This window comes from Hypomesus nipponensis, chromosome 22 (assembly GCF_054491055.1).
Source record: "Hypomesus nipponensis isolate SF chromosome 22, ASM5449105v1, whole genome shotgun sequence".
In the NCBI taxonomy this organism is placed as follows: Eukaryota; Metazoa; Chordata; class Actinopteri; order Osmeriformes; family Osmeridae; genus Hypomesus; species Hypomesus nipponensis.
Window position 1 is genome coordinate 13,780,845 of NC_140382.1, and position 26,531 is coordinate 13,807,375.

The 26,531-nt window shown below is 44.0% G+C and overlaps 3 protein-coding genes across 18 annotated transcripts; 2 read left to right on the top strand and 1 right to left on the bottom strand.

Annotated features, from left to right (window-relative positions):
* The first annotated feature begins 980 nt into the window (after nucleotides 1-980).
* Nucleotides 981-6,815, top strand: slc43a3a (solute carrier family 43 member 3a). 12 transcript variants are annotated; one of them, XM_084687988.1, is made up of 14 exons: nucleotides 981-1,105; nucleotides 2,875-2,923; nucleotides 3,070-3,290; nucleotides 3,584-3,713; nucleotides 3,998-4,044; nucleotides 4,126-4,202; nucleotides 4,293-4,385; nucleotides 4,595-4,734; nucleotides 5,206-5,342; nucleotides 5,460-5,603; nucleotides 5,778-5,885; nucleotides 6,054-6,240; nucleotides 6,444-6,567; nucleotides 6,667-6,815. In XM_084687988.1, exons 3-14 carry the CDS (start codon nucleotides 3,101-3,103, stop codon nucleotides 6,811-6,813), a joined length of 1,524 nt encoding a protein of 507 aa, XP_084544114.1. In that variant the 5' UTR covers nucleotides 981-1,105; nucleotides 2,875-2,923; nucleotides 3,070-3,100; the 3' UTR covers nucleotides 6,814-6,815. The 12 variants fall into 12 exon arrangements, with proteins under 12 accessions (XP_084544114.1, XP_084544107.1, XP_084544112.1 ...); XM_084687981.1 differs by having other exon boundaries at nucleotides 3,076-3,290; XM_084687986.1 differs by having other exon boundaries at nucleotides 1,000-1,105; nucleotides 2,889-2,923; nucleotides 3,076-3,290.
* A 92-nt stretch (nucleotides 6,816-6,907) lies between these two features.
* LOC146236739 (uncharacterized) lies at nucleotides 6,908-11,703 on the bottom strand. Of its 2 annotated transcripts, XM_084687977.1 has the most exons (6): nucleotides 11,341-11,703; nucleotides 10,931-11,232; nucleotides 10,770-10,834; nucleotides 10,506-10,663; nucleotides 8,268-10,327; nucleotides 6,908-8,057 (listed from the first exon to the last, which is right to left on the bottom strand). In XM_084687977.1, the coding sequence occupies exons 1-6, from the start codon at nucleotides 11,606-11,608 to the stop codon at nucleotides 7,350-7,352; spliced, it is 3,561 nt and encodes a 1,186-aa protein (XP_084544103.1). In that variant the 5' UTR covers nucleotides 11,609-11,703; the 3' UTR covers nucleotides 6,908-7,349. The 2 variants fall into 2 exon arrangements, with proteins under 2 accessions (XP_084544103.1, XP_084544104.1); XM_084687978.1 differs by lacking the exons at nucleotides 10,770-10,834; nucleotides 11,341-11,703 and having other exon boundaries at nucleotides 10,931-11,066.
* lcorl (ligand dependent nuclear receptor corepressor-like) lies at nucleotides 11,276-26,488 on the top strand. 4 transcript variants are annotated; one of them, XM_084687973.1, is made up of 9 exons: nucleotides 11,294-11,425; nucleotides 11,744-11,876; nucleotides 13,743-13,808; nucleotides 13,966-14,045; nucleotides 14,184-14,310; nucleotides 14,583-14,810; nucleotides 14,962-15,040; nucleotides 19,608-24,954; nucleotides 25,056-26,488. In XM_084687973.1, exons 2-9 carry the CDS (start codon nucleotides 11,777-11,779, stop codon nucleotides 25,176-25,178), a joined length of 6,150 nt encoding a protein of 2,049 aa, XP_084544099.1. In that variant the 5' UTR covers nucleotides 11,294-11,425; nucleotides 11,744-11,776; the 3' UTR covers nucleotides 25,179-26,488. The 4 variants fall into 4 exon arrangements, with proteins under 4 accessions (XP_084544102.1, XP_084544099.1, XP_084544100.1 ...); XM_084687974.1 differs by having other exon boundaries at nucleotides 11,295-11,425; nucleotides 19,608-24,958; XM_084687976.1 differs by lacking the exons at nucleotides 19,608-24,954; nucleotides 25,056-26,488 and adding an exon at nucleotides 15,876-18,980 and having other exon boundaries at nucleotides 11,276-11,425.
* The last annotated feature ends 43 nt before the right edge of the window (nucleotides 26,489-26,531 follow it).

A 26,531-nucleotide genomic window follows, 5' to 3' on the forward strand; every position in this document is an offset into this window, starting at 1 on the left:
ACCAGACAACCTTTTAGGAGAAATGGCATCAGTTCCATTGATGACTGTTGGAGAACACAGACAAGTCATTGCAACTCAACACATATCCAGACCATACATACACAGTCTGAAGGAGAAGGTCACAGCATGAACCAGCTTGCCGGTGTGGTTGAACCACAGGATGCCAGTACCGCAGATCAAAGTTGGGAAGAGATTACACCGAAGAGCTTCGCCAAAGGGGCCCTGAGTTTATTCAACCCCCAACTACAATCCACTATCCTTGGGAACAACTTCACAAACACAGGTGGTGTGGCACTTACTTCATCACCATTCCAGAAAACCAGAAAACCTCAATGGTCAGTGCAGATGTCTCTGATCTCTCTGGACATCAAAGAGGAAGTAGGAACCATAGGACTTCCTGTTATAAAACAAAAGAGGGGCGGTTTCTGTTTAAGGATTGCAGAAAAGGTCTCGCCCATAGAAATATATGTGGTTCACCTGAGGTCACTAGTGTCACACTCCCATGTGTGACAGGTAAGGCTTCATGCAAAATGTCTGCAATACATGAAAACCCCACAAACACACGTGAAGGGTTTGGACACAGAAGGGAATCGATCCGGCATCCTTCTGATTGCCAGTCCTACACCCTCACTGCTCTGCCATCTGACTCCCCAAGTGCAAATGTGGGTGTCAGAATAGTCTTGATAAAAGTATGTGTCTGTCTATTATTACTTGAAATAGTCCTGATTGGTTTTGCAATAAAACTGTTATAACTCTCTTATTAATCCATCTCCAGTTAATTCTGTTTAGGTCTGGTTACCCCTAATAGCCTGGTTTCTCTGACTGGTCTAATTGGTTGACTAACTCATGAAGAATAAGCATGCTCCAGTTCAAGACTCACATGGAGGTCCACGTGGCCAGTGTTGGCATAATGTCTATGGCCATATGCAACTGAATCCAAAAGTACATTTGTCCGCTCCCGCTCTTTGCTGTGCCGTGAACGCGCATAAAACAGGTGGACAGACAGTGAGAGCGTGCGTTAAGAAAAGGAGTTACACGATCCACAAATTGTGCTGCCGCATACCAAGACATTTCAAGGCATCAGTTAATGAGACAATATACAAAGGTAAACTAAGTGACTTGTCTTTTGAATATATTCAATTATATCGTTTTAACCTCAAAACTGATGAATGGAAAACGTATTCCTTAGGATCAGATTATAAATATTACATTTAGATTAGAAATGATGTCCAAATTCACAGCAATAATCAGTTAATGTACATATACCACATTTAATCCACCGCACCTAACCGTATATTTATTTAAGTGTCATTGTAATGTATGAAAATCTGCTCAGTAACAACAGGAAACTGTTTTCGCCATGTGTGGATAACGGTAATCTAGATTAGCTGTAATCTGCCATGCGTTCGTTGAGTCGCGGCATGGTTTCCTCATGGTTACAGAATTGCTCCGGAGCGAAAATTATTACATTACCAATGTTGTTGTGCATAGGGTTCACTTCAGACATGAACATCGTAATCGGAATGGGTTTTATTCGCCATGAAAGTTTGCACAGACAAGGAATTTGCTTTGGTATGAAGGTGCATACAATAAACATATAGGAATCTTAAATTTAAATATGTTTATTGTAAAGAAAGGGTGAGATAGCATACTTCTTTAAAAAGCTGAGCAAAGTGTATCAAGTGGAAATAGACTCCAGCCTTTGAACCATCCCAAGACCTCAGAGCAGGTCCCTACCAGAGGCTAGTCAGAGTCAATGTGGTCAGACTTCACAAGGACCCTCTCTACCAACACCAGGTCAGAGCTTATACTAGGCAGTCAGACATCTGCCAAGTTTAGCTTGTGCTTGAAGGCCACATAGGTAGGCCTACACAGGATTTTTTCCTTCAGATTAAGCATCACTTCATGATTCATGAGTGTTCTTGTTTTGATGGCTGTGGCATTTATTGTGAGTGTAAACTAATAGTTACGTTTTAATATAAAAGATTCATTAAAGGATAACCTGGTCAGACCCAGATTATATATTAATGAAAACAGTGACCAAAGTCTCTCCAGTTTGTGAGTACAGTGTATGTAAGAAATAAATGAGTCGCTATTCAGATGTAGAGACACAGTCTATTCATAGTAAATGTAAGCAACCCTAGTGTAGGGTGACCAGACGTCCTCTTTTACCCGGAGATGTCCTCTTTTATAGACCAAAATGTGTCCTGCAGGGATTCCAAAATTGTCCGGGATTTTGCCTCGTCGGATATTTGTGTTTCTCTGGGTCTTTCACGAACTATTACGCCCGTACAAGTTTTGGAAAAGGTATCTCCATTACTTTCCACCTTCTTGCACAAACTCTGTAGAGAGAACTGTCATTTTGATCAGATATTGCAGCATACAATACACGACCAGCACCCCCCCCACCACCACCCCCCTGAAGTAGACCTGGCCACTCCATATATATAAAAGTGTGGTTCCGCCACTGCATAAGAAATGCAACACAGATATAATAACGTTGGCACAATCTTTTTTTTTTTACTGTATTATAATAGGCTGGAATGTTAAATAAAGGAATTACATTGTACAGTAGTTTATTTACCAAGCAAAGGGATCTAACACAGGTTGAATTAATATAGACAATGGAAGATGACAAGACAGTCGCAAACCACATTTTTGTGAAAAATAGGAAGTGTGAAAGAGGTTTAGTTGGGATCATTGAGTTGCAACGATTATACGTCTGCTTCTGTATGTGCAAACATGCACACTTCCTTCTACACTTTTAACTGTAAGTGGCTCCACAACATCAATGTTGACAGTCATAGAGCATGACAGTTCCAGTAAGAATTACTGATATGAGGTAATTAAACCTGATCTGTATCTACCACCCAGCATTTCTTTTTCAGCCCGTTTCCAGGTACTCAACATAAAAACAATATTGGTAAGGACATGGATATAGAATTCTTATATCACACATAAATGACCACACAGTAAAATTGAAGTAAACAAACAATCACTTTGCATATACAAATAACTGTTGAATTTAGTAAGCCCCCCTAAATTTTAACACAGGCCTTTTCCTTTGAGTTGTAGACATTCAGACAGTCAACGGTGAAGGATGCTGGGATGTGAGGGCGGGACAGGGCAGAGGTATTATCTGACCCTGGTCACAGGATTGGTGGAGTGTCTGTGTTTCGCTGGAGTCGTATTTGGCTACGCCTCTCTGGTGTTTGTGCTGAAGGAGGATGAATACTTCCAGGACTTGTGTGTCAATGTGACTGGAGCCAACAGTACTCTGTTGAACACAGGTGAGTCTGAGACAGTTCCTCCATCTGAAATGGTTCCTACATTTGCTGCTGTGTACTGGGAGGATAGTTTGGATTGGGTGGGAAAGATGAGAACAGAATAGACACCACATAATCGACAGAGTATGTGACCACGCTCTTTATACATTCAACAGTCATTTTGTAAAAGGTATACCGTAACTATTGTTGTGTGTTTCCATGCCTGTACCCCAATGTGTCTCTCTACTATACCTCTTCATCATGATAACCTTTATCTCACCTCCACTTTCTGCTCTATTACTCTTTCATTTTATCAGACTGTGGAGCGCAGGACGAACAGTTTTCTCTGGTCTTCACCATCGCCTCATTTCTGAACAACTTCCTCAGTCTTCCCAATGGAGTCATATTTGACTGCTTTGGCACCATGGTGACGAGGCTGCTGGGAATGTGAGTACTACTTTGGCTCCATTCTAAGGCTCTTTGCTATCATGGACACATGGAATCAGCATGTGCTATTCATTCCTTGTGATTGTAAAGTGTCTATATAGATTTGAATCTGAAGACAAAGAGGTTATCAGGTGCAGCATAAGGTGATGTAACGAGAGAGGATATAAAGATGGTAAGGAAGGACAAAGAAAGAGAGGGAGATCGAGGTGAAATGTGTCAATACTTCAAAACTACTTGTGACTTATGACTAGGGACCGTCCTGTATTCTATGTGTTCTTCTCCAGATTCCTCTATACCACTGGTACCTTGTTAGTGGCCTTCTCCAGTGCAGGTAAATATACTTTAAACTCCGTTTTGTACCAAGCAAATACATTAGAGATAATAACAAAGACTCTTTCTTTTTCTCTAACAGTATATTCTTTGCTGCTGTTCCCAGCACTATCCTGCATTGCTGTGGGAGGAATACTGTTACTCATTACAAACATGCAGGTGCATATACACACACAAGATGATGTACAGCCATTTTCCAGATATGAGGTATGAGTAACACACAGGCACTGTCACTCTTCCCACTGACAGGTTGGTAACCTGTTTGGGTCCCGTCGCTCCACCATTATTACCCTCTATAATGGAGCCTTTGATTCTTCCTCTGCAGTCTTCCTCATATTTAAGGTAAAATGGAGACAGAAACAGTCGAGACTGCCACCTGTATCAAACAACCTAGTGGTTCCCTCTGCCTTGCATAGAAATCGAGATGCAGGACCGTACTGCCGTCTAGTGGACAAACAAGAACACACACTGTCAAATGGCTCATGTCATAAAGCTTCTCTAGATCCTAGATTTAGTGGTTCTTAATCCCATTTTCCCTCCTTCCATCTCAGGTGCTGTATGAAGGAGGAGTCCCTCTACGCGCCTCCTTTCTGGTTCTCTCCGTCTGCAGTGTCGTCCATGTACTCCGGACGCTCTTCCTCCTACCCAGAACTCACATCCCCTACCCCCTACCGGAATGCTATACCTACGGGTATGAACACAAAATATTATCATCTGTAGGGGGTTCCTTCTTTATTTGGCTCTTGGATATTGACAAGTACAAAACAACATTTAGTCGTTTTATATGTGAGACGTTTTTGCCCCGTACTGATGTCACTGACCATACTGCAGGGGCGATTCTAGGATCAGATGTTTAGGGGTGCTCAGCCCCCAATGGTAATGTGACATGAATACAGTGCCTTGCAAAAGTGTTAAACCCCCTTGCTAATAAAACCCTAATTTCTCTGGATAACAATTAATAAATGTATTTATTATTATGCAAAATATTGAATGAATGAAAGATTTAAGGATGTCCCTTCATGAAATACCAGCATCAAATGATAATAAACCATAATATCTTTTTATTGTATTTTTTATTATTATTTTTTTTAGTGGTGCTGAAATCAAATTTAGGTCTAAAATTGCCACTGCCATACTGTATGTCTGATCTTGTCTTGAACAGAATAAGCTTTGGTAAAGAAAACAGCTACGACGTAGAGGAGTTTGAGAAAACCCGAGATGCCACATTAACGACAGATGGGGAGGGGGAAGCTGATGACAGGCCCTTACAGTCCCAGGATGTTGGGCCTTCTGAAGACGGTATTGTTTAACCAACCTATTTTTCCTCTCCTCGAAGAAACATCTTTTCTGCTGGTCGAGAGACAAATATGAAGAAAATCCATGTTTTTGTTTGGCTTTGTGTGAATGTGCACACAGTGGTCAGTTTCAGGAGCTGTGTCCTGTCCTGGTTCTTCTTGTGGCACCTTATTTGGCTGTCTGTCATGCAACTGCGTCACTATCTTTTCATTGGAACATTAAACCCTATGCTCAACCGCCTGGCCAACAACGATCCAACCCTGGGTAACACACATACTGTTTTATCATCTGCATGTGTGTCAATGCTACACACATCAATGTAGCATGTAGCATGTATTCAGCAGACATGGGGTTTTGACTCTAGTAATAGTCTAGTAGTCTCTTTCTCCTGCATGTGGCTAACTTCCAAACACTGCTCCTTCTCTCCTTCTCTCTCAGTGAGTAAGTACACCAATGCGTTTGCCTTCACCCAGCTGTGTGGGGTCCTCTGTGCTCCCTGGAACGGCCTGCTCATGGACAGACACAAGGGCAGGCCTCTGGCTTCAGGTGAGCGTGTTGGGTGACTTCATACTCCTGAGACCTGGACATTGTTGTTTCAAATGTACAAAGTTATATGTTTCGGCGCAATAAACACAATTTAAGAATAATAAATGTCAAAACATAGCCTTTATGGTTAGATGTTCTCCATTGCCTCATCGGTTAATCCCTTTTCAGGAGAGACAGAGAGGGAGGTGGACCTGCGCTCGTCCGTTCTTTCCCTCTTCCTCACCGCCCTGCAGTGCCTCCTCTTCTCTGTCTGTGCCTCCACTCCCCTCCTCCCGCTCCAGTACCTCACCTTCATCCTGCAGGTCCTCAACCGCTCATTCCTCTACGGAGGCAACGCCGCCTTCATCAGCATAGCGTAAGTCAAAGTGGAACCGAGAGATGGGGGGGGGGGGAGAGAAGGAAATGACAGGTAAGGTGTGATAGCAGTGTGCGTGTAGATTGGAGGTGGATGGGGTGAGAACAGTAATTGCAGTTATCAAACCGAGCAAAAGTTGGTGATGGAAATAAATGATATACATACTTCACCAATCCATTAAAATGTCTCTCTTTCTAAATTAGTTTCCCACCCAGTCACTTTGGGAAGCTGTACGGTCTGATGATGTCTCTGTCAGCAGTGGTGTCTCTGCTCCAGTACCCTTGCTTCGCCCTAGTCAAAGGAACCCTGGGAGGGGACCCTTTCTATGTAGGTGGATGACGAAGGTGAAGCACTTAAGAAACTAGACCGGGCTGATAGTGACTCCGTACTAACTTCTGCCTGTCCTTCCTCTGCCTTTTGTTTCAGGTGAACATCGCTCTGACCTTGCTCACTTTCCTGGCTTTCATCCACCCACTGTGTGTCTGTCTCTACTGCCGGAGGCTGGCCAATCAGAGGAAGGATGGATGGATGGATGCCGGTACAGGCTCCATAATGGCTGAGGCCAAACTGTAGGGACGTTCCAATAACAGGATGGCTATTTAAATGTGTTTTTATATCATGTGTATAGGTGGGGTGACATGACAATGTTTTGGAAAACAGTATTTTAGTAAAGTTTTTGCAGTATATTTTGTATTGTCTCACAATTTGGTTACAGTTGACAATAAAATTGTACATGAGCAGTTTTAACTTGTCATATTGTCCAGCCTCACTCAGAGAACATTAATACAGACTCTACTACAGAACAAGGTTTTCTGCAAGGGAAAGCATTGTATTGGTTTTACAACCAAAGTATACAGTCCATAAAGCACTCAATGCACGTTTTTTTCTCATATTAAATTAACTTAATGGGTTATTTATTTGCTCAATAATATCTAAAAGTGTTATGACCGCTGGTGCCAGTGTCTCAAACGGCAGCCAATGAAAGTAAAGTACAGTTATGTAAAAAAATATGTAGGCTACTTAAAAACGGTATCGCCTGAGTCCCTGCATTACCCTTTAGCACCGGTAACAGGTGTGTACATCTTGTGGCACTAAGCCATGTACTAGTTCTAGGTACAGGTGCCCTGCTCCAGGCAGCTAAGATGGTTATGATGCAGGAACAGAAGCTGATCCAGCATAGCAGAAGGGATATTCCTCCTGTTCCTGTGCATGGCCCCTTCCCCCTGGCGTTGGAACACCTCCGCGGCTCCGCCCACCACAGCCGGTGCTGCCAGATATGCCCTTGCCACCTTGGCCAGCAGAGGTAGTACTGTGCACTTTGCCCTCCACCACTGTAGGGGGGGCTGCTCTATCAAGGCAGAGTCTTTCTTTGCCCTGTACAGGGACACCTCTGCCTCCACGCACTCCTCCACTGACAGCAACTTGCTCTGGGCCTGTGGACCATACAGATCGCCCAGTAGGAACTCCATACCAGATGCAGAGTTTGACTCTGTGGTCTGCATGGTTTCAGTCTGGACTTCCTCCTCTTCCTCCTCCTCCCCCTGGTAGCCAGGGGAGCTAGCCTCAGACTCTTCTTCCGTTTCCTCCTCTTCATCATCATCGTCATCGTTCTTCTCTGCTTCTTTGAAGCTGATCGGCGCGCCCTCTTTCAGACGCTTACTCCGTCGAGGACACCCGTCCATCTCCCATGGTAACAGTGAAGAGGAGTTCCTCTTGTTCTTCCCGCCCCTGTGATTGGCGGATGCCTGGCGACTACTCCTCTCTTCCTCTGCCCTGACAGCCTCTTTCTTCAGCCAATCAAAAGTGTCCACCTGATCCTGGACATTAGGACACAGGTAAACAATTTCAATGTCGATACAGATCAAGAACATATCATGTTTCTATCACACATTTTAAGGACGCAATTCCTTCATTAATTATTAGAAATAATGATTTACCTTCCAAAACAACAATATAACTTTCTGGTACAACATTGGCTATAAGAAATTGACATATAGTTTCATTTTAACTTTAGGGTATTTAGTTACCTTTTGTTCCATAAACCTTAAACCATGGAACTGTGGGTCGAGGGCACATGCCAAACAAATAATCCGGTTGACCTCAGGGTTGTCATAGAAACTCTTCAGGGTCGTACTTATTATCTTCTTAACTTCTTGTAAGATGGCGGAGACCCCTGGGCCCAAGGCAAGGTGGCGTGAGAGCAACCCGGTGAGGATGGGCTTGATCAGTGACAGCCGTGGGTATGCTTCTTTAGCAACAGTGTTGCACGCCACATCCAAAGGCTTCAGCACCGAGCAGAGGTCATCCAGAACCTTCCAATCAGAAGGCTCTGGAAAAACAGCGTCCACAATGGTTTTGTTGGAGATATGAGAGATGGAGCTAATTTTACAGTTGTCTGATGAAACACTGTTTGTAGAAACAGAACCTTTAGCACTGGTTGCACTTCTCCTGTCTTTGAATTCTTGACTCATCTCCTTGATCACCTCCGATATCAGGGCCTGATGGCGAAGGAGAGTCTGCAACACACAGTAGAGCCGGTTCCACTCAGGCTTTAAGTTAGTCCAAGACTTGAGCTCAGCCAGGTCTTGCTGTCCTAAGGCTGTGAACAGTTTCCTGGAATACAGAGATTGGTCTCTGTTTTTATTTTGGCTGGGGAAGACACTTGATAGAACGCTCTGAAAAAGGCCAAAGGTGCTGGAGATGACAGGATGTGACATCACTTGCCGTATGCATGCCTCGACAACGCTCAAGAAACAGGGGATGAGAGGGAAGTCCAAGTTGGAGCGGTTCACCTGTACTGACCCACAGATCTCGTCTCCGGACACGGAGTCCTCACACTCTAGAAAGGTGGTGGAGTTAGGATGTAGAGCGCTCTTTGCTTGTTCTCTTCTTTTACTTTCCTTCTTTTCCATCAACTTGATCTTTTCACTCTTGTCCCCTCCAACAATGACTACACAAGGCTGGCAGATTCCCCACTCTTGAGCCATAGCCCTCACTTTGGCCTCCACTGACGTCCATCCAGTCTCGGTTTCCCACAGCCTTTGTGTGCCGAGAGCCAGTGTGTGTGGACTGAAATCAAAGTCTAGGAAATGAGCCCAAAGGGTAACGTAAGTCTCACTGTCACCCTGCCAGTCACGACCCCACACATCTGCACTGAGGGTTACATAATTAGGCTCCAGAGCTTGAGAAGTGCCGACACAGGATGCTTTTGTTCTTGAGACGGTCCCAGATTTGGACTGAACGGTGGTGTGTTTGGAGTCCTTCTCCTCAGCGCTCCACGCATAAGTAGTGAATGTTTTTGTCCTGATCTTTTTCTCCCGGGCGTGGAGGTCAGTCAGTAGGCCCCCTAACTGCCAGGCAGAAGGCAACTCCTGGTTGGTGGGCAGCAGGATGCGGATCATCTGCCTGAAGCCTTTTCCTTCCACCATGCTGGGAGGAAGCAGATCCCTAATAAGGAAGTCTGCAATGGCATTGGTGGTCTGAGTGGCGGGTCTACTGGGCTGTGTGCTACTCTGATGGGTCGTGGGCAGTTCATGACATGGAGGTGAACCGTGGCTATCCAATGAATTGCCTCTTAAGATACTCTCCCTTTGAGAATATCTGTATTTATGGGTTTGGTTGTTAGTTAAATTGCGATGCCGCATTTTATGACTGTGTCCTAGATGACTGAGCATGGCGGTCATGCTCCCATTAAAAGGCACATTCTCCCCACACAGCTTACACATCACCCTCGTCTTGTCCAGGGGCAGACCGCTACCATTGGGGTCAGCCTCAAACCCAAAGAAGTACCACACTCTAACCTGAGCAGTATTAGGGTGCTTTAGCAGCTTATCCGCCCCCTCAACAAAGTCATAGTCCTGCACTTCCATAGCAGAGCATTGATTGGGATCGTTGCTGTCAGCCTGTGACCTACTGGAAAGACTACTCGTCCCAGACATGTTGATATATGACTGGTTAGCGTTTAACCAGCTGGGAGAGTCATGGGGTTCGGGGAAAGCAGCAACTCCAGGTACACGAACCAGTTGGATGTCCTGGAAAATGCTAAGCAGGTTCTCTTTGTCCCCATATTTACACTTGATGCTCTCACCTGTATCACAGGGGAAAAACAAAGGCAAATAATTGAACATACATTTTTCAATTTACTGATATTGTGTATTATTGTTACACTGTAATGGAACTGTATTCAAATTCATGCCATAAAACTGTAGCAAGGCTTTTGAATCAAAATCGATTTTAACACTTAAGATTCCCACAGCCACACTTACCAAGACCTAATCCCAGAAGAGCAGCATACTCCTTCCCAATGCAAACTTTCACTTCCTCCCCTGGGGAGATGGGTTTGGAGACCCTGTAGTAGATTTCCCTTTGCCACTGGAACACAATGAGGTTGTGCTCCTCCTCACTGGTGGTACATGAAACAAACCTGAACATGGACAGAAAGACACCACAGTTCAATGTGACTTCAATGTTTCTCAAGTATTGAGGTGCGAGGTCTGTATGAATAGCATAGTTTTTATTCAACTCTTCACCTCATCCAATTGGATTTGTTTTCATCTGAAGCATCAATATAGCAGTAGGTATCGTTTTCTTTAATCTAAGAAGAAATTGATATTTATTTTTACGGAGCCAAAAAAACTTTTCACCTCAGTAATGCAAAAATGATGATACAATGATTTTGTTTCACACTTACAGCCCAGGCATATCGGAAGCAGGTCAACTGTCCTTGGGCCATCTCCCCTTTGAAAGGTCCAAATACACTGCCCTGGTGTAAGAGAGTCTTAGCAAACACCCTTAGCTCCTGCACACCGTCCTGTAAGGAACTCTCTGGGGAGGACATCTTTATTAGATTAAGGCAAATAGGGAGTGTGGCCACTGCTCTTGATGAACCTTCGTGGAATGGCTCCCCCTGTACCACACTGTCTGCTATGAGGTTTTCCAGGGGACTTTGGGGAGTAAATAAATCCGTAAAGTCCACAGGGGCCACGCTGCCACCTGGAAGAAGAGATGGATGGAGGGATTTTTGTAACAAACAATGTTTACCAATTGATTTAGAGCACATGTGGATAAGATGGACATCGATGTATTGCTCACAAATGTTACCTGAAAAATTCTGCCAAGAAGATGCAATTCCGGCATCATTGCCACCAGAAAGGTTGCCAAACTCCTCTGGATGATGTATTCTCAAGTGAGCTCTTAAATTAGTTGTGTTTCCGTCTTTGATACGTACTATCCTTCGGCACATTAGACAAATTGCTTCGTCCTTTATAGTCGGTTTTCCTGTATCATCTGCTTTAAAACCGTAGTAAAGCCATATTTTGCTAAGCGGCTTAGCACTACGTGTAAAGCTATATTTTGAAACTAAATGCATCTTTGTCTGGCTCAGTGAATCGAGGCTTGCGATAAATTAGCTAGTGCTAATGGTAGTTTTGGACAATGTGGTTGAGTGAAACTGAGAATGCGCGCGCAGGCCCTGTATGTTTTGCTCATTGACGTTACTCGGCAGTGAAGGGAGCAGGGGGGAAGGAGGACGGAGAGAATGGCGGATGTACAGTGCCCCAACTCAAAATGCACGGCAGAAAGGAAAGGTTTCAGACTGAAACTCGATTCCTGGCGGCACAAACTGATACACTGCGTGGGTAAGATAACATTTACGCTTGTTCTTCAAGGGTAGCACCTATGGGAAACGGTACATATATTGCTAACCTGATTGCTTTGAGGCTAGCTAGGTAGCTAGATAGACTAACAACAACGCTAGCTGAAAACACTAAGATATTACAACGCACGGAAAGGGCTGCCTCGGTATAGAACAGAAGCTGGCTGGCTAACGTTAGCGTTGCATCAATTCATTGAAGAAATCAATTGATGTGGACAGCTAGCATGCAGCCAACTCGTATTAGCTAGAGCTAGCTAGACTAACCTATTTAAATCGCGAGCGAGACTATTTTGCTGTAACTATTAGCACTACCCTGGCTAGCTACTTAGCTAGCACTAGTTGTCTTTGTCCTGGACAGTCAGTGGGGTTGGCTTGAATTGGCTTACTAGACCACTAGTAGAAGAATACTAGAGCGAGTGATATTTCAGGTTTATGACGTTACGTCAAATGTAATACTGTAGTGTTGTCCACCTTATCGTTATGGGAAACAACAAACGAGGTGCTGCAACTACTAGTACAGGCATTAGTAGTCTAGCTTTCTGTAGTCTCAAAATAAGGGGAGTGCCAATGATTCTAACGGCCGTCCGGTAACGTTAGCTGCCCACGTGACCTTTTGAAAATGTCTTCGTTCCACCGACGAATGGTAAGTAAGCCACCGGACAGTTTACCTGACAGGCGGAGCCACTTATCTTACAATATTGGTTAGCTAGCTGTACAGCTAACATGACCAGTTCCTTGACAGTGGTGGATATGGAAATTGATGTAACTACTGTAGCTAGCTGCACACTTATTTGTTATTCAGTTTAACTGCACACACATTGGTTTGCCAGTTTGTGTAGATGAATTACGTGTTAAAAGTTGATAATCAATTTAGCTGCGTGACTATACTTGGTATTTTGGTGCTGCATGATCAGTGACACATTTAGCCAGCTACCCACTATTTAACGGCATACAGTAATATCAGATCGTGTGTTTACACATGTTAATATTTCAATAGGGCGTTCAAAATAATCAAAGGCTAGCAAGTAAAAAAAAAATAATAATAATTAGCTCCGTGTGTGTTAAAAAAAGAAATACTGTTCTACCACTGTCTTGTAAGAGGTGGAACCTTAAAAAACATGCAGATAGACAAAACAAGCAAATTAAAGGCAGGGTAGGTAATGTTGTTGAGAGGCACTTTTTGTCATATTTGCTGAAACTAACTTCACATCCTGATAGCAATAAATCTACAGGTTTTACAGTAAAATGAAATCAATCCGTTATCTGTGGGCATTGAAGAACTGTAATAAACACAACCAATCGTTAATTTCGAATCAGAACTTTTGATTGGACTGTTTTTGGGCCGAATGCAATAATTGGACAGGCTACTTGTCTGTGTACCTACCTACTTCCTGGCAGTAGTCAGGCTTTGGTTCATGTGTTTTGGAGGAGTGGCTTTGAAAGGAGGGGGTGGGATATTTTGGTTTGAATCCTTTCAAACTAGCTAAAGTTGCTAAATTAGAAATATTTATCAATACATCCTTTAATCTAGGCATACAGTTTAAGGAACAAATATATTTTGTCCCCATTACCCTCTCTTCTTAATGCTGAACAACATTTATACAGATTATAAATATTGTTAATGTAGTGTAACTGCTTCTTATTTTGCTTTGATCTTATTTTAACCATTAACTAAACAATTTAGAATTTGTTTTGGTCTTGAAGTTACTTGCTTACTGACAGTTCTGTATGTTACTGTGAACACAGTATTTCACAATCTCATAATAGTAATTTATTATGTCATAACCCATAGCAGCAACCTTGAATGTGCTTTCAGATTTGTAATAGTGTTGTCTTCTGTGGTATGCAGGGTTTGAGAGCATTCTGGAGGGAATCTATGGACCATTACTTCTGAAAGACATCAGTATATTTGATGGTAAGTTAGCTAGGATGTGTGTATTTGTTGTTTGTCAACATGAACAACAGTAGTCAAAAAAGGCCACTTTGTTTGTTGATGTCAAAATTATTTAGATTATTATTTTAGAGAAAGATTTAGAAACAAATCGACTGAGCGAAACACTGTGTCTGTCCAGATTGTGAACCAGAGAAGTTGGACAACTGGTCCATGGATGCCAGCTGCTCATTCTGCTCCCTTCAGCTCGACAAACTCGGTGTAAGTTCTATTCTGTGAAGCTGTGTGTGGTGCTGAGCCAGGGTCTTTGTCTGTATTGTTTAGGAAATTTGTCATATGCGGTTTGCCAGGTGTGTACGTGATGTTGTTTTGAAAAACCCTTTATTTGATTTTTTATAGGACCATGTCCCTGTGGCCACTTCCCCCCTGTCCTCACCCTCAGATGAGATGCCTTCGCAGGCCCCATCTTTCCTGGAAAGCAACCAATCAGCACACAGGTTCCTTTACACTGTGTTCCACAAAAAAGGTGAGATACTGCCAATCCAAACAATAGCACACCAATTTAATGACCCTGACAAATTCTCATTTGGGACAATAAAAATATCCCATCAGTCATACACTTTAACCTGAGGTTTATTTCAAATATTCAGATTATGTTCTAACAAATATGTCCCTTGGCAAATTCGTTTGTGAACTCATATTCAGATAATAAAAAATGTGTAGCGCCCCGGGGAAATGTGTCCGCATATAATTGGTAGAATAACCAGTTTTATTATTGAACCATCTCTTGTATTTTAGATGTACCTCTATCCAGCTGTGACCCCAACATCCCTATGGTGGCTCAGGAGCTGATGAAGAAAATGATACATCAGTTTGCCTTGGAGTATGCCTCTAAAAGCCCCCTCTACACCACCAAGAATGGCTACACTACTGCCTTGCTTCGACCTGGCCCCTCTGACCCAGATGCTCCCCTGGACCTTACTGTAAGCAAGTACCAGGAGAACCATGGAAAGGAACCTCAGCCAGGTACACAATTAAACCCGTCACTCTGTCTGGTTTGACATCGCGTTGGATTTTTGCACTTTTGCAACGTTTAAATTATTTGAGTTCAATGTCAATTTTTTGACCCAAATCTCACGCCACAGGTTACATTTTAATTATGATCTTTTCCCAACAGAGGGTGTACTGGACCTCTCAAAGAGAACCTCTGCTCCCTCGGCCCCTTCATCATTGCCTACCAATCAGAACTTGTCAGGGTGAGTTCTTCTGTCATCTCGTACACTTACCCCTCATACTCATATTCTACCGAGCATACCGAGTGTCCATGTCCTATACAATAACTTGCTTGTGCATTGTGACACCATGGCATAATGTTACCTTAAACTATCCAGGCAATTTACAAAGGTGCAAGTTAAAGTGGCTACTTTTACTTAATTAATTGTTCACATTAGGTCAGTTAGCGTCGAGTGCTGCAGTTTATAGGAAGAGTTAAAGGGTTTCTAAGCATTAATATTGTATTTTAGTTTTCCATGCGCTTTCATTTTTGTTTGTGCCCTATTGTTTTTTGGTGTTGCAATTCTAAAGGGTCTGACTCTCTTATCTCTTGTTGAGCGGTAACGTCACAGCTACTTCACAATAATGTTTGTCAGCTGCTCAGGAATTAACAAAGAGGAACACTGGACTGTACATCGTTTTACCTCCTGATTTTGACTCTGATCCAGTATGATTCTGATAACACTATCCTCAAGCATAGGACCCTCACACAAGGACTTTCAAGCTCCCGTTGGGTTACAAAACTACTGGGTGTGTGTGAGTGCCTAAGTAACCACAGCCATTCACAGACTGTCCTACTTGGTCGTGAGTGCGTGTGTATGTGAGAGACACACACTGCAGTGTGTGAGAAAGAAATGCTCCCAGCACAGAGTAACAGCCCATAGGCTGTGTGAGTGAGCCAAACATGAGATGTGAGACGCAGTGATGTTACCTACACAAGGCATAAAGGAGTGGGACCCCCTCGCCAAAACCCCCCCTCTTCCCCCATCTGTGACTCTTCTCCACCCTGACCCTGGTGTTTGGTCCTCCCACCCCTAGGAGGCAGCGCAGGCAGAGGGAGGAGTACCCTGAGAGGAGCTCGGAGCTGTCAGAGGGGCTGCTGTCTAAAGCTCTGAGGGATGTTCGTTCTGGCAGTCTAGAAGAGCACAGGGCTGCTTTGCTCTACGGGATTCCGCCCCGCACGCTCAGGCAGAGCCTAGAGGCGTTAGCTGAGGGTGGGCTAAGCCTGCTATGTTGTTTGAATCCTGGAAAGGGCACCGGCAGGGATGAAGTGACGTCACAGGATGTGGTGTCTGCAATGCAAGGTGGAGAGGCACGACTCCTACTGCAGAGGGTGGCGGCGTGGGCGGAGCAAGCGGAACTTGGAGGAGGGATCGTGGAGAATCAGGAAATCAGTGGCATTTCGTCCTCGGCGTCTTGTCTTGATCCGAGAAACCTCCTGAAGGTGCTGGGTTACTCCCATCCTCAGCTCAGGGATGACCTCAGCTCTCCAACAAGCCCCACTCCCAGCAGTGACCCCCCCACTCCTCTTCGCATCCCACAGGTCCGTTCATCCAATCCACCCAGACCGAGCAACCTCGAGCCCTATAGCCTGGCTGAGAGCCTGCAGCTCCACACTTCCCCAACTGAGGGGACCTCCATCGGTACTGCAGCCAGACCCACAGCAGTCAAGCTCAAACCCCACCTCCTGCTTGACGTCTGTCTTGGCGGAGCAGACATGTCACCCTGCCGCCTGGCTATACGCAGTTCTTCAGTCGATGATTCTGAGGAAGGAGGGGATCGTCGGGACAAGGACAAGCAGCCGAGGAAGAAGCGCGGACGCTACCGCCAATATGACCATGACCTGCTGGAGGAGGCCATCACAATGGTGATGGGAGGCCGCATGAGCGTGTCAAAGGCCCAAGGGGTTTATGGGATTCCCCACAGTACGCTGGAGTACAAGGTGAAGGAACGATCTGGAACACTCAAAATTCCACCGAAAAGGAAACCTGTCACCTCCCGCCCAACGGACCCTGGAACCCTCGCTGGTTCCACAAACTCAGGGACATCTGCCTCAACTGCTGCTGTCGTCAAGAGGTTCTAGGCCCATGACTGGTCTTGAACCCTCAACACTTGAATTCTCCAACTCTCACAGGTTAAATGTATTATGTACTGGGAACACTTGTTGAACACAAACCATGCCTTTGAAACTGAGATTATGATTCAGGTATTTCACAGACTGTATGTTGAAATGTGATATATCACGGCTTTTCTTTGTTGGTCTTGGGGATCATATCCCATCCTATTTGTTTTCAAAAACCTAAACAATTCAATGTTGACCTCTGTCAGGACTATCAAATCTAAGTGTCTGACAGTTCTTCTCTGAAGTACACTTAGTATTACCCCATCACTTGATGTACATTGGGGGTTGATTATATTCCCTCTTTCAATTACTGTGTGACTTACACCTGCAGGGATATGGTATACATATGGTATACACTGGTGATCATGTGTGGCTTTCACATTCTGCTAGTATGGGAATATTCAGGTTTGATTTAACTTTAAAAGCTCCTGATTGGAGTTGTCTCTCTTTCTATAGCTTACCAAGCTAAGAACGGACAAGAAAATGCAAACCAACAAAGATAGATTCATTGTAACCGAATGAGGCATGCTCTTGTATGCTATTTAGCTGTTGACCAGGTCAACTGTGTTTTTAAGAAATTTTTTAACCAAGGTGGATATATCCCAATATTAAATGTTTGTTTCCTTTCAATGTGAAATCTAATCAGAATAACGCACCAAGTTTAGTCGGAATGCAAACATGAAGCATGTTTGGTAAAGCTTGGAAATGGTAGTTTATTGTGAAATGTGTATTATCTCACTGAAATTTGCATAAGGTTTGCATCTCTATACCACAGAAAACCACTCTAAAACCTCACATGACATCTGCTGCTGGTAACTCACCTTTTTAACTCTTTAAAAGTTTGATCTTCTCTGTTGTTATCCAAATCCGAGAGTGGCATTCTGTATTTGCCGCCTTCTGCTTTTACCAAAATTTTACTCGGGTCACTTGACAGCTCTTCACAAAGGTTTCTTTCACTCAATTTCTGGGTTGTTGGACTGTCAGCCTCTAAACTTCTGGTTATCTGCTTATTTCTTTTTTTTCTGATCTAACTGACTGTGTGGTTGGAGCCTTTTCTTTGGTTCACACCTTCACACTCTGTCTGAGATACGTACATGCCTACATATGGACAAAACATGAAGCTTTTATCACTCAAGGAACACCCAAGTGTAAACGCTCATACAGAAACAAGCCATTTATGGGAGGAAAAATTGATCTATACAACAATTTGTTGACACAAAATTATGATCATTTAATCATCTCAAAATCAGAGAAAGAAATAATGGTTAAGTGGCATTGCAGGTGATGGTGGCGTTTCGGCCTGTTTGTGTATGTATTTGTCCTTGCGGTGTTATTACTATTTTGTAAGTTGTTTTGTGTGTTCTCTGAAAAATGTAGGTTATAAGTCATTTGTTGCTTCGTATACTGAGATCCACCTCAGGTCTAATGTTGAAAACTAGTAACCCTGGTCACTGAACCACTACTGAATGTTTTTTGCTCATAATAGTACACTAGTGCCTGTCTGAAACTACAGCTAACCTCAGCATGTAATTCTCTGGGAAGTGCTTTTCATATCAATATGGCTACAGATACATATTGATTGATAAGCTTGAAATTAGTTAAAAGCTGCATAATTGTAGTTTAAAACTAGTCATTTTGCAGTAATTCCACTTTACCAAACGGTCAACTTTTAACTATAGGCCTACCTGTACAAGGTTTGTTATTACTCAACATCTTACAAATCTATCAAATTGCTAACTGAAATCCCCTATTTATGCATTAATCAATTGCACTATTATAAATTATTGATGTTCTCAAATTAGTGTATGGCAGTGTTTTGTGTTAGCGTTTGCTGTGAATGTACTTATTGAATGTGCTTCAGTATTGTGAGTCTAATGGTTAAATGTTTTGTTAAAGTTATTGATTTGTAATGAAGCACTTTGAAGCAATGTAAAATGTGTATTGCTGCAACTGCATGAACACGCTACTTAAATGTGATTTTAATTTATATAATCTACAACTTGTTTCCCTTGTACCCCCCCCCCCCCAAAAAAAAAAGACGTTGAAATAACATTTGTCCTCATGAATATATGACAACGTCCCACAGCAATTTGCAATGCTGACTTTATAACATAATTTGATGAATTATTTTGATCTTCAATCGTAGTTTTTAAATAATGTTTTAATAGATTAAATAGGATATTTCCTGTCATAAGTAGGACACGTCCTTAACTGCCGTTCTTGCACTGCAGCCCAAGTAAGAAATAGGGAATTACTTCTTTAGCAGTTTGTTTTGGGAAGAAGTTTTAAAAGATGTATTGCTTGTAGAACCTAAATCATTTGACAGTTGTAAGAAGTGCAACGATTTGATTTTAAAATGTTTTTAAGCGTTGCTACAATCGCATTTTCTGCCCTCGGCAACTCATCAATAAAATCTATTCTGATCAAAACGGTTCTTCGGCCATCATGGGGTCACTTTAACTTAATGGGGAAGAGCTTAGCAGATGTATAACATTTAATTATCCTCAAGATGTATTATTTTGTGGAATCTTGATTAGCACATGGACTCAACATTCTCTGCTTGAAACCTTTTTGCTGTCTAGAATGTTTATTTTAGAACATCTTAAACTCGCTGCTCAACTTTAATAATCATTTTTTTCTGTCTGTAGCTTGCAGTTGCCAACCAATTCTGGAGAAAGTCCGTGTGAAGCAGAAGATGCCGGGATGCTGGAAACCTTAAATGGATGCAAGTCTGCATTGCAGGCGGTTCTCCAAATGCTCTGCCCTGTCCACCGCTCACTGCTGCAGCAAATCTTAACAGTAGCCTTCCAGGAGCATCGCTGGGCTTTTGCTTGCACCCATCGCCAACTCACTCAGGCCGAATCTTATTGCTGCCATCGGGCAGGGGAGCTGCAGGACGGCACTCCCCCTCCTTCATCACCCTTCGACGATAGCAATTCCCATAGCAGAGCCCCTACCTTTTCCTCCAGTGACTGTAACGGTCAAACCAACAGTCTTGCCACCCTTTTGTCGTTAGACTGTAATGACCATAGTAGCGCTCCTCTCACCTTCAGTGACACACAGGCTCCTTCAGTAAGTGGCTGCTGCTGTGTGCAGAGCTGCAGAATGGCAGCCGACCCGGGTAGTCCTGTTTGTTTCTGCTTGAAGAGCATCCAGTGCCTCCCCTGCCAATGCTTGGCCGTTGGACGCATCAACAAAGTGGTTTGCGCCTTCACATCCTCCTCCTCTTCATCCCCTTCTTTGTGCCCTACCTCCAAATTATGTCCCACTTCCTCTGTGTGCCCTGCTTCAACTGTCTGCTGTAGGAGCTCTCGCAACCCTCTGCCTTGCGCCTGCTGCTCAGAACATATGTGTTTAGTTAGAGATACAGCAGAGGGAAGTAGAGAAGTAAGTGGAGGCAAAGATCCCCAATGTTCTGTTGTCCTAGTAAGGGAGACACCCCGTAGTCCCTCCCCTCCCCCGCTGTCTCCCATCCCCTCAGACATCAATGGAAAGGCCGAGGAAAAGCCTCCCTCCCTTCTACACCACAGAGACGAAGGGGAAGATGTCCAAGACCATTATGTGGACAGCAACGGCCAACAAGGAGTGAGTGCAGATGTGGAAATCATAAACTATCCAGAGTGTAAAATACCTGAGCAGAGTCAAGCAGAGCAGAACCAAAGTGGTAGTTTACTGCAAGATGTGGTTGATCGCTTCAGCGAGAAACTGGAGACAATCAAACCTCAGGAAAAGGACCCTCCCCCCCTACCCTCGTTATCCAGTCAAAGCCTTGAAAAAGGTCTCAACTTGTGCTCCTTATCCAATCAGAGCCTGGAATCGCAAAAAGAAGCCCACCTAAATGAGATCATCACCACGTGTCTGTATCAAGACAAAAATAGCGATTACAACCTCAGTGATCTCTTTCACAGTCACAACATCAACGCGAACCAATCACCTAAGACACGTTTTCGCCGGCGACAAGAGGCACGTGCAGCCATGAGGAAGACGCCTGACCAGCCTTCTACCCGAAGACACACCCTTGAAATCAAACGAGAGCTGGCAAGACTTGATCCAAACAATTGCTGGAGAAAGCGGTCTCTTGGAAGGAGTGGCAAATCGAAAGATGGCAGTGCTGTTGCATCCCCTCCAATTAACTCCTCTTGTGACACAAGCCCTGTGAAAGAAGAAATGGAGGAAATCAGAAAGAATAACATTGCCCAATTGGAGAAAATGACACAGGACTGGGAGAATACCAGAGTCAGAGAAGAGGAAGAGATTGAGAAAACTGGAGAGACAAACACTCTGACAGAGGAAAAAAGAATAGAGAAAGGGACACAGGATGTGGTTAAGAGCAACATCAGTGAGGTGGTTGAAATGAAGAAAGAGGAAGGACAGGGAAGGGGTGTCTCGGAGGAGGAAAGTATAGAGAGATTTAGGAAGGAGGCTCAATGGAACCGGGTCACATTAGATGAAGGACAGAAGAGCGGTGTAGTAGAGGAGATAAAGACTGTGATAGTCACAGAGGAGGTAAACATGGAGCTTACAGATGATGAGGAAAAGACGAGGGCCAATATGGAGGGGGGAACATCCGTGGACAATCAAACGCCATCAACCACACTGCAGCAAGACACCATAGCTGAAATTGTGGTCAAGGATGAATCAGAAACACCAAGCAGTGACAAAGCCTGTGGCCATTACTTTCCTGAAATCCCGAGGACGCATAAACAGCTTCTTACTCCAAGCCATAACAATGATTCACTTACTAGAGCCAGTGGTCAGAGTAAAAGAGGTAGACCAGAAAGGAAAGATGCGCCTATGTCCATTCAAGGAAAATCGAGGAGAAACACGGTTCAGAGATCCAGGAGACAAATAGTTCCTCCACAGCGATTTTCCTCGTATGTCACAGAGCCAAGGAAAATGTACTTTGCTGCTTGTTTCTCTGAGAGCATCTTTAGCCAGAAAACATTAAAGGACAGGCCTCTTACTGACAATGGGTCAGATACACCCTACTCACAAATGGCTAGCAATAATGTCCATAAAGCCAGAGAAGAACCTCTGCACTCCACGCCTCAGCTTGAAAGACAGGAAAATGATATGAATGCCAGTGAGTGTCTGCTGGGACAACGTCCAGGAAGTCCCCCCATTGTGCTAGTGTGCCAGAGTGTGCAAGTCACAGTACCCTCTGCTGATAAGAGTTCACCAAAACACTCCTTGCAGAAAAGGACAGATGTTAGGAAAAGTGTAGCGAGGCATAATGGACGGTTACAATCCCCACCAACAAAACGTTTAAATTCAGAATCCAAATTAGGCATTAAATCTCCCAAGGACCATTCAAAGCAAAAAGGAGACTTGACCTCTGACAACACCACTATTTCAGCCAAAAGCCAAGACACCCAGTACATAAGTCCAATAAAACTGATGTTTGTGTCTCCAGTGGGTGACGATGGGGTTAGATACATTCTACGGTCAGCAGCTTCTGGCTCCAATGGACAGGGAGAGGAAACATTTGACCCATGTGAGTCGTCGTCATGGGCTGGAACACCTGAAAAAACTAAGAGTCCACTTGTAGAGCATATTGCTTTACTGCCAAAGAGGAGTCCTACAACATCTGGAGAGGGTAGCCCACCAAAACAAACTGTCATCACTGACTCTTACAGATCAACTGGCTCACTGAATGGTATTGGTGGTGAGAGGCAGGAGGGCCCCCTGCCTTTTCACGAAACCACGCTAAAGAGGCGTCCAGGGCGCCCCAAGAAGTTGGGTCCTCAACTGGAGAAAAGGGAGAAGAGGCCAATTGGTAGGCCGCCAAAGCAGAAGTGTGTGGATCAAGCATCATGCGGCCCTGGAACTAATGGGGCCAGTGTTGTAAATCCAAAAAGAGCTCCCGAACCGGATATGGAGGATAAACCCAACAAGAACCTTAAAATTACAGTGGTTTATGGACGGTCAAGAAGAAGCAAGAGGCTAGTGTTAGAGGACTCAGGTCTCCTCCAGACAAGCATGATTGACTCTCCTAAGGTTGTAAGCAGAAATGCCCACTTGGACAAAACAAATGTGTTTCAGGACAATATTGTAAAGGATGCTCCACTAATAGTGGAAGATTTGAATTTTGTCAGGCCTGTGAAAGATAGAAAGGAGGCCCCTCACTCCAGCAGCAACATCAAATGTCAAAAGCTTAAAGGTGCAGTACCTATGAGAAAACCAGGGAGACCTGCTAAAGTCAAGATTTCTGGAATATCAGTCACTGTAACCACAGTTTCCCCCAGGCAATGCAAAATCCACATAAACAGGGATGCCAGAGAATCTCCACAGAGAATCCGTAAAAAGCTCCTGCCAGAGTTCCAGCCTTCCAAAGATCCTAAGACAATCAGTGTTCAAACAAGCAACGACGGCACTCAAACAGAAAACAAGGAAGACTGTAAGGACGGTAGGAAAGAGCATCCCGTACCTGTCCGTCATTCTGTAAGAGTGAGGAAGCCCTCTGTTTATTTGCTGCACTCTGTTGCCACGTCTAGGTCATACAGCCACAGTACAGCTTTATTGCGGCGTTCCAGACAGCTCTTACTAAACAAAGCCAGCAGCCAGAGGAAGCAGGAGGAAGCTCAAGGGGGAGGGGAGACCTCTGGGGAGAAACCGCATCTATTTGTGCAGGCTGGGAAATGGAATGAAAGAAAACAGGTGTGTCAAGATTTGAGCCATGTGGCAGGGGTATCCATGGACTCTATATTCCCTCAAAGTGGTACTCTAAAATGGTGGGCAGTTTCAACCCAGGAAAAGACCCTGAACCAAGAGCTGGCACGAAGGATACGTCTCGTGTCTGAAACCTGGATCTCTGACACCCATACTAACCAGGAAAGGACATCTTTGAAAACGAGGGTGTCTGTGAAAGCTTCCTCCACATCTACAAAAAGGCCAGAGCCCATTTCCATGGTCAGGATGCTGTTTGACTGTCCTCCTACCAAGCCAAGGTCCTGTAGCATGGGCCAGCTTTGTTCCTGGTTTATGCAGACTACAGAAACCCAGTCCTTGGCCATTGTCAAAAAGGCAAGCACTCGAAACCCCTACGAGGTTATGCACTATCCCCGTGTTACCAACAGGGGCAGCGTTTCCCCAAGCCCACAGGCCGAGAGACTGCGCAAACATGTCAAAAAGTTTGCTACGGCAGTTCCTAAGAGTCCAACCCAGCACCAACAAGCACAGGAAAGAATATTGTATAGGAGCAGACGGATTGTCAAACACCAACTCTTTACTTCAACAGTGGCCCCTGGGAGGTTATGTCAGAGAGCACAGTGGTGGAAGAGGAGAGGAATGGGAAATTACCTGTCCAATCTGCTTAGAGTAAAGTCAAAGTTTCTGACCAGGAGAGAAAGAGTCAATCGGCCAAAAAGACAAACAAATCACATGAGACTGGTTAAGCGAGGGATCCCTGCAAACAAATTCCCTGAGCAGGTGAAGTTCTCTTTAAAGTCCAGTGAGAAACCATTATCTTCAACTGCAACAGATCATTCTTTTGATGATTTAGAGAACATTTGGCCTGTCAGTCCTGCTCCCTTGACTGAAGAAATGGCGGATATTCCGAAAGCGCAGCGACTCAGCTCTAAAGCTTGGAGCCCAGAGACATTGAAAGAATGCAAAGTATTCTTAAAGAAGATCAACTCTCCAGACACCGAGTCCACCACTGAAGAGGACTGGGACACTTGTACTGTGATGTTAGATGATGGCTCACCTTCCGCGTACTGCCCTAATGGAGGGAGAGTGGAGGTTGGAGAAAGGGAGGACAATAAAGCTGTGAAAATGCAGAGAAAGAAGAGAATGAAAAAGAGGACAAAGACAAAGGAGTCAGATTGCTCCTCACTAAATGAGATGGATCAGGATGGTGTGGGGTCAGGCATAAGGAAAGGCAAGCAGAGAAGCTTCGAAAAAGTCGCCAGTGAATCACTGCTTCCATCACCAGCAAAGTTGATAAGACAGTCCCGTGGAAGGGGCCTAACCGGGCTGAGACGGAGTGACTTTGTAGTGGGTAATAACATCCCTTCCTCAGTTTTGTAAGCATTCTTTATCAAACAGGAAACACATCACTAACAAGTGTTTGTTACTTTGACCCTTTGTCTTTACAGGCAGCTCAAAGTGAAGCTATACTCCTCCATCCTTTAGTGACTGCGGTAAACCGGGTGCCTTCAGACATTCAGCCAACCAGAGACTGCCGCTCTCCTCCAGTCTCGCACCCAGCAATTATGTAGCAGAAGCCTAACTTAACGAAAAAGCTTGAGGTTGCACTATTTTTAATGTTCTGTTTCCCGTCCTGCTTCTTAAGTCAGTGGATGTCTACAGATCCCCCCCCCACACACACACACACACCTTTCAGTTTGTATGAAACATCCTACCACAGGTAAACCCTCAGTATAAACAGGAGTTTGATAGAATCAAAAGCACTTCGATTGTGCCCATTCAGAGCGGCCATATTTAATGAAGGAGAAATGTTAATGTTGTTTTTTGTGAGGGAGTGCCCCCCCCCCCCCCCCCTTTATATACCTCATTATAATTTGACTCTGCTTTCGCTAGGAGGTTGTCATATAGCTTTAGTTTTAGGGCAGTGGTTTTTGGAACAATGCCCTGCTAGAGTTGAGTAGCCTTGCCTGCAACAAAATCTGAAATATCTTTATAAACTCAGAACTCCTTACCTCACTCAATATCAATTATTGTGTGAACATTCATTTACTAAGCCTAATCTGTGAGCTGTCAAATGCATTAAAGTGTAATACTTTTTTATATAACCAATTCTCATCAGGCCTCAGAGTATACTTAGGTACTATATGACGTGATGCAGTGGTTAGCTTATAGAATGTTTGTAGCGAGAGTATTTTGACGATAATTCTGTTTTCACACAAAGCATTAATACACGTGTCATCAAGCCTGTCTGTTGCACTATCCCAAACAGAGATTGTTAACCCTGTAGCTCCTCCTATCCCCTTTGATGCACATCCTTAGTTCCCCCTCCCTGTTGTAAATCTAGTTCCTTCTATTAGGTGCAATACGTTTATCACAAATCGTTAAATCTATATATTAGAACAATGCTACTTTTCTTGTTGACGTTCTGAAGACTGGCTGATATGGATCTTAAGTCACATTGCAGTATCACTTTTTTGTATGTTTGTATGCAGGTGTGTGTATATGAGTAAGGGAGTAAATATACTCATATGGAGTTATTCTGTCTTCAGATTCTTTGACAGCGATAGACTGTATGTACTTTGTTAGCTGACAGATACATTGTCTTGGGTTTGAAAAGCAGCTGTCCAACCTGACCCCAGGATCTGTCTCGTGGGTTATGGGGCCCCACAGCACGTGTGCCTGTTGTAAGTCATTCTGTGATTGCCATTTCAACATGGGAGGAGGGCCTCTGTCAAGTCAACTATACAACCATACTCCCTCAGTTGAAGTACTTGGTGCTATGTATACTTGCTGTTATGTTTTCTTTTAAGTGTTTTTATATGTGCCCCTACAGATGTAACAGAGACTGTCACTAGAACAATAAAGATTCTTTTGTTATATACATTAGTAGCATTTGTTATGGACAGTGGCATATCATATTACCC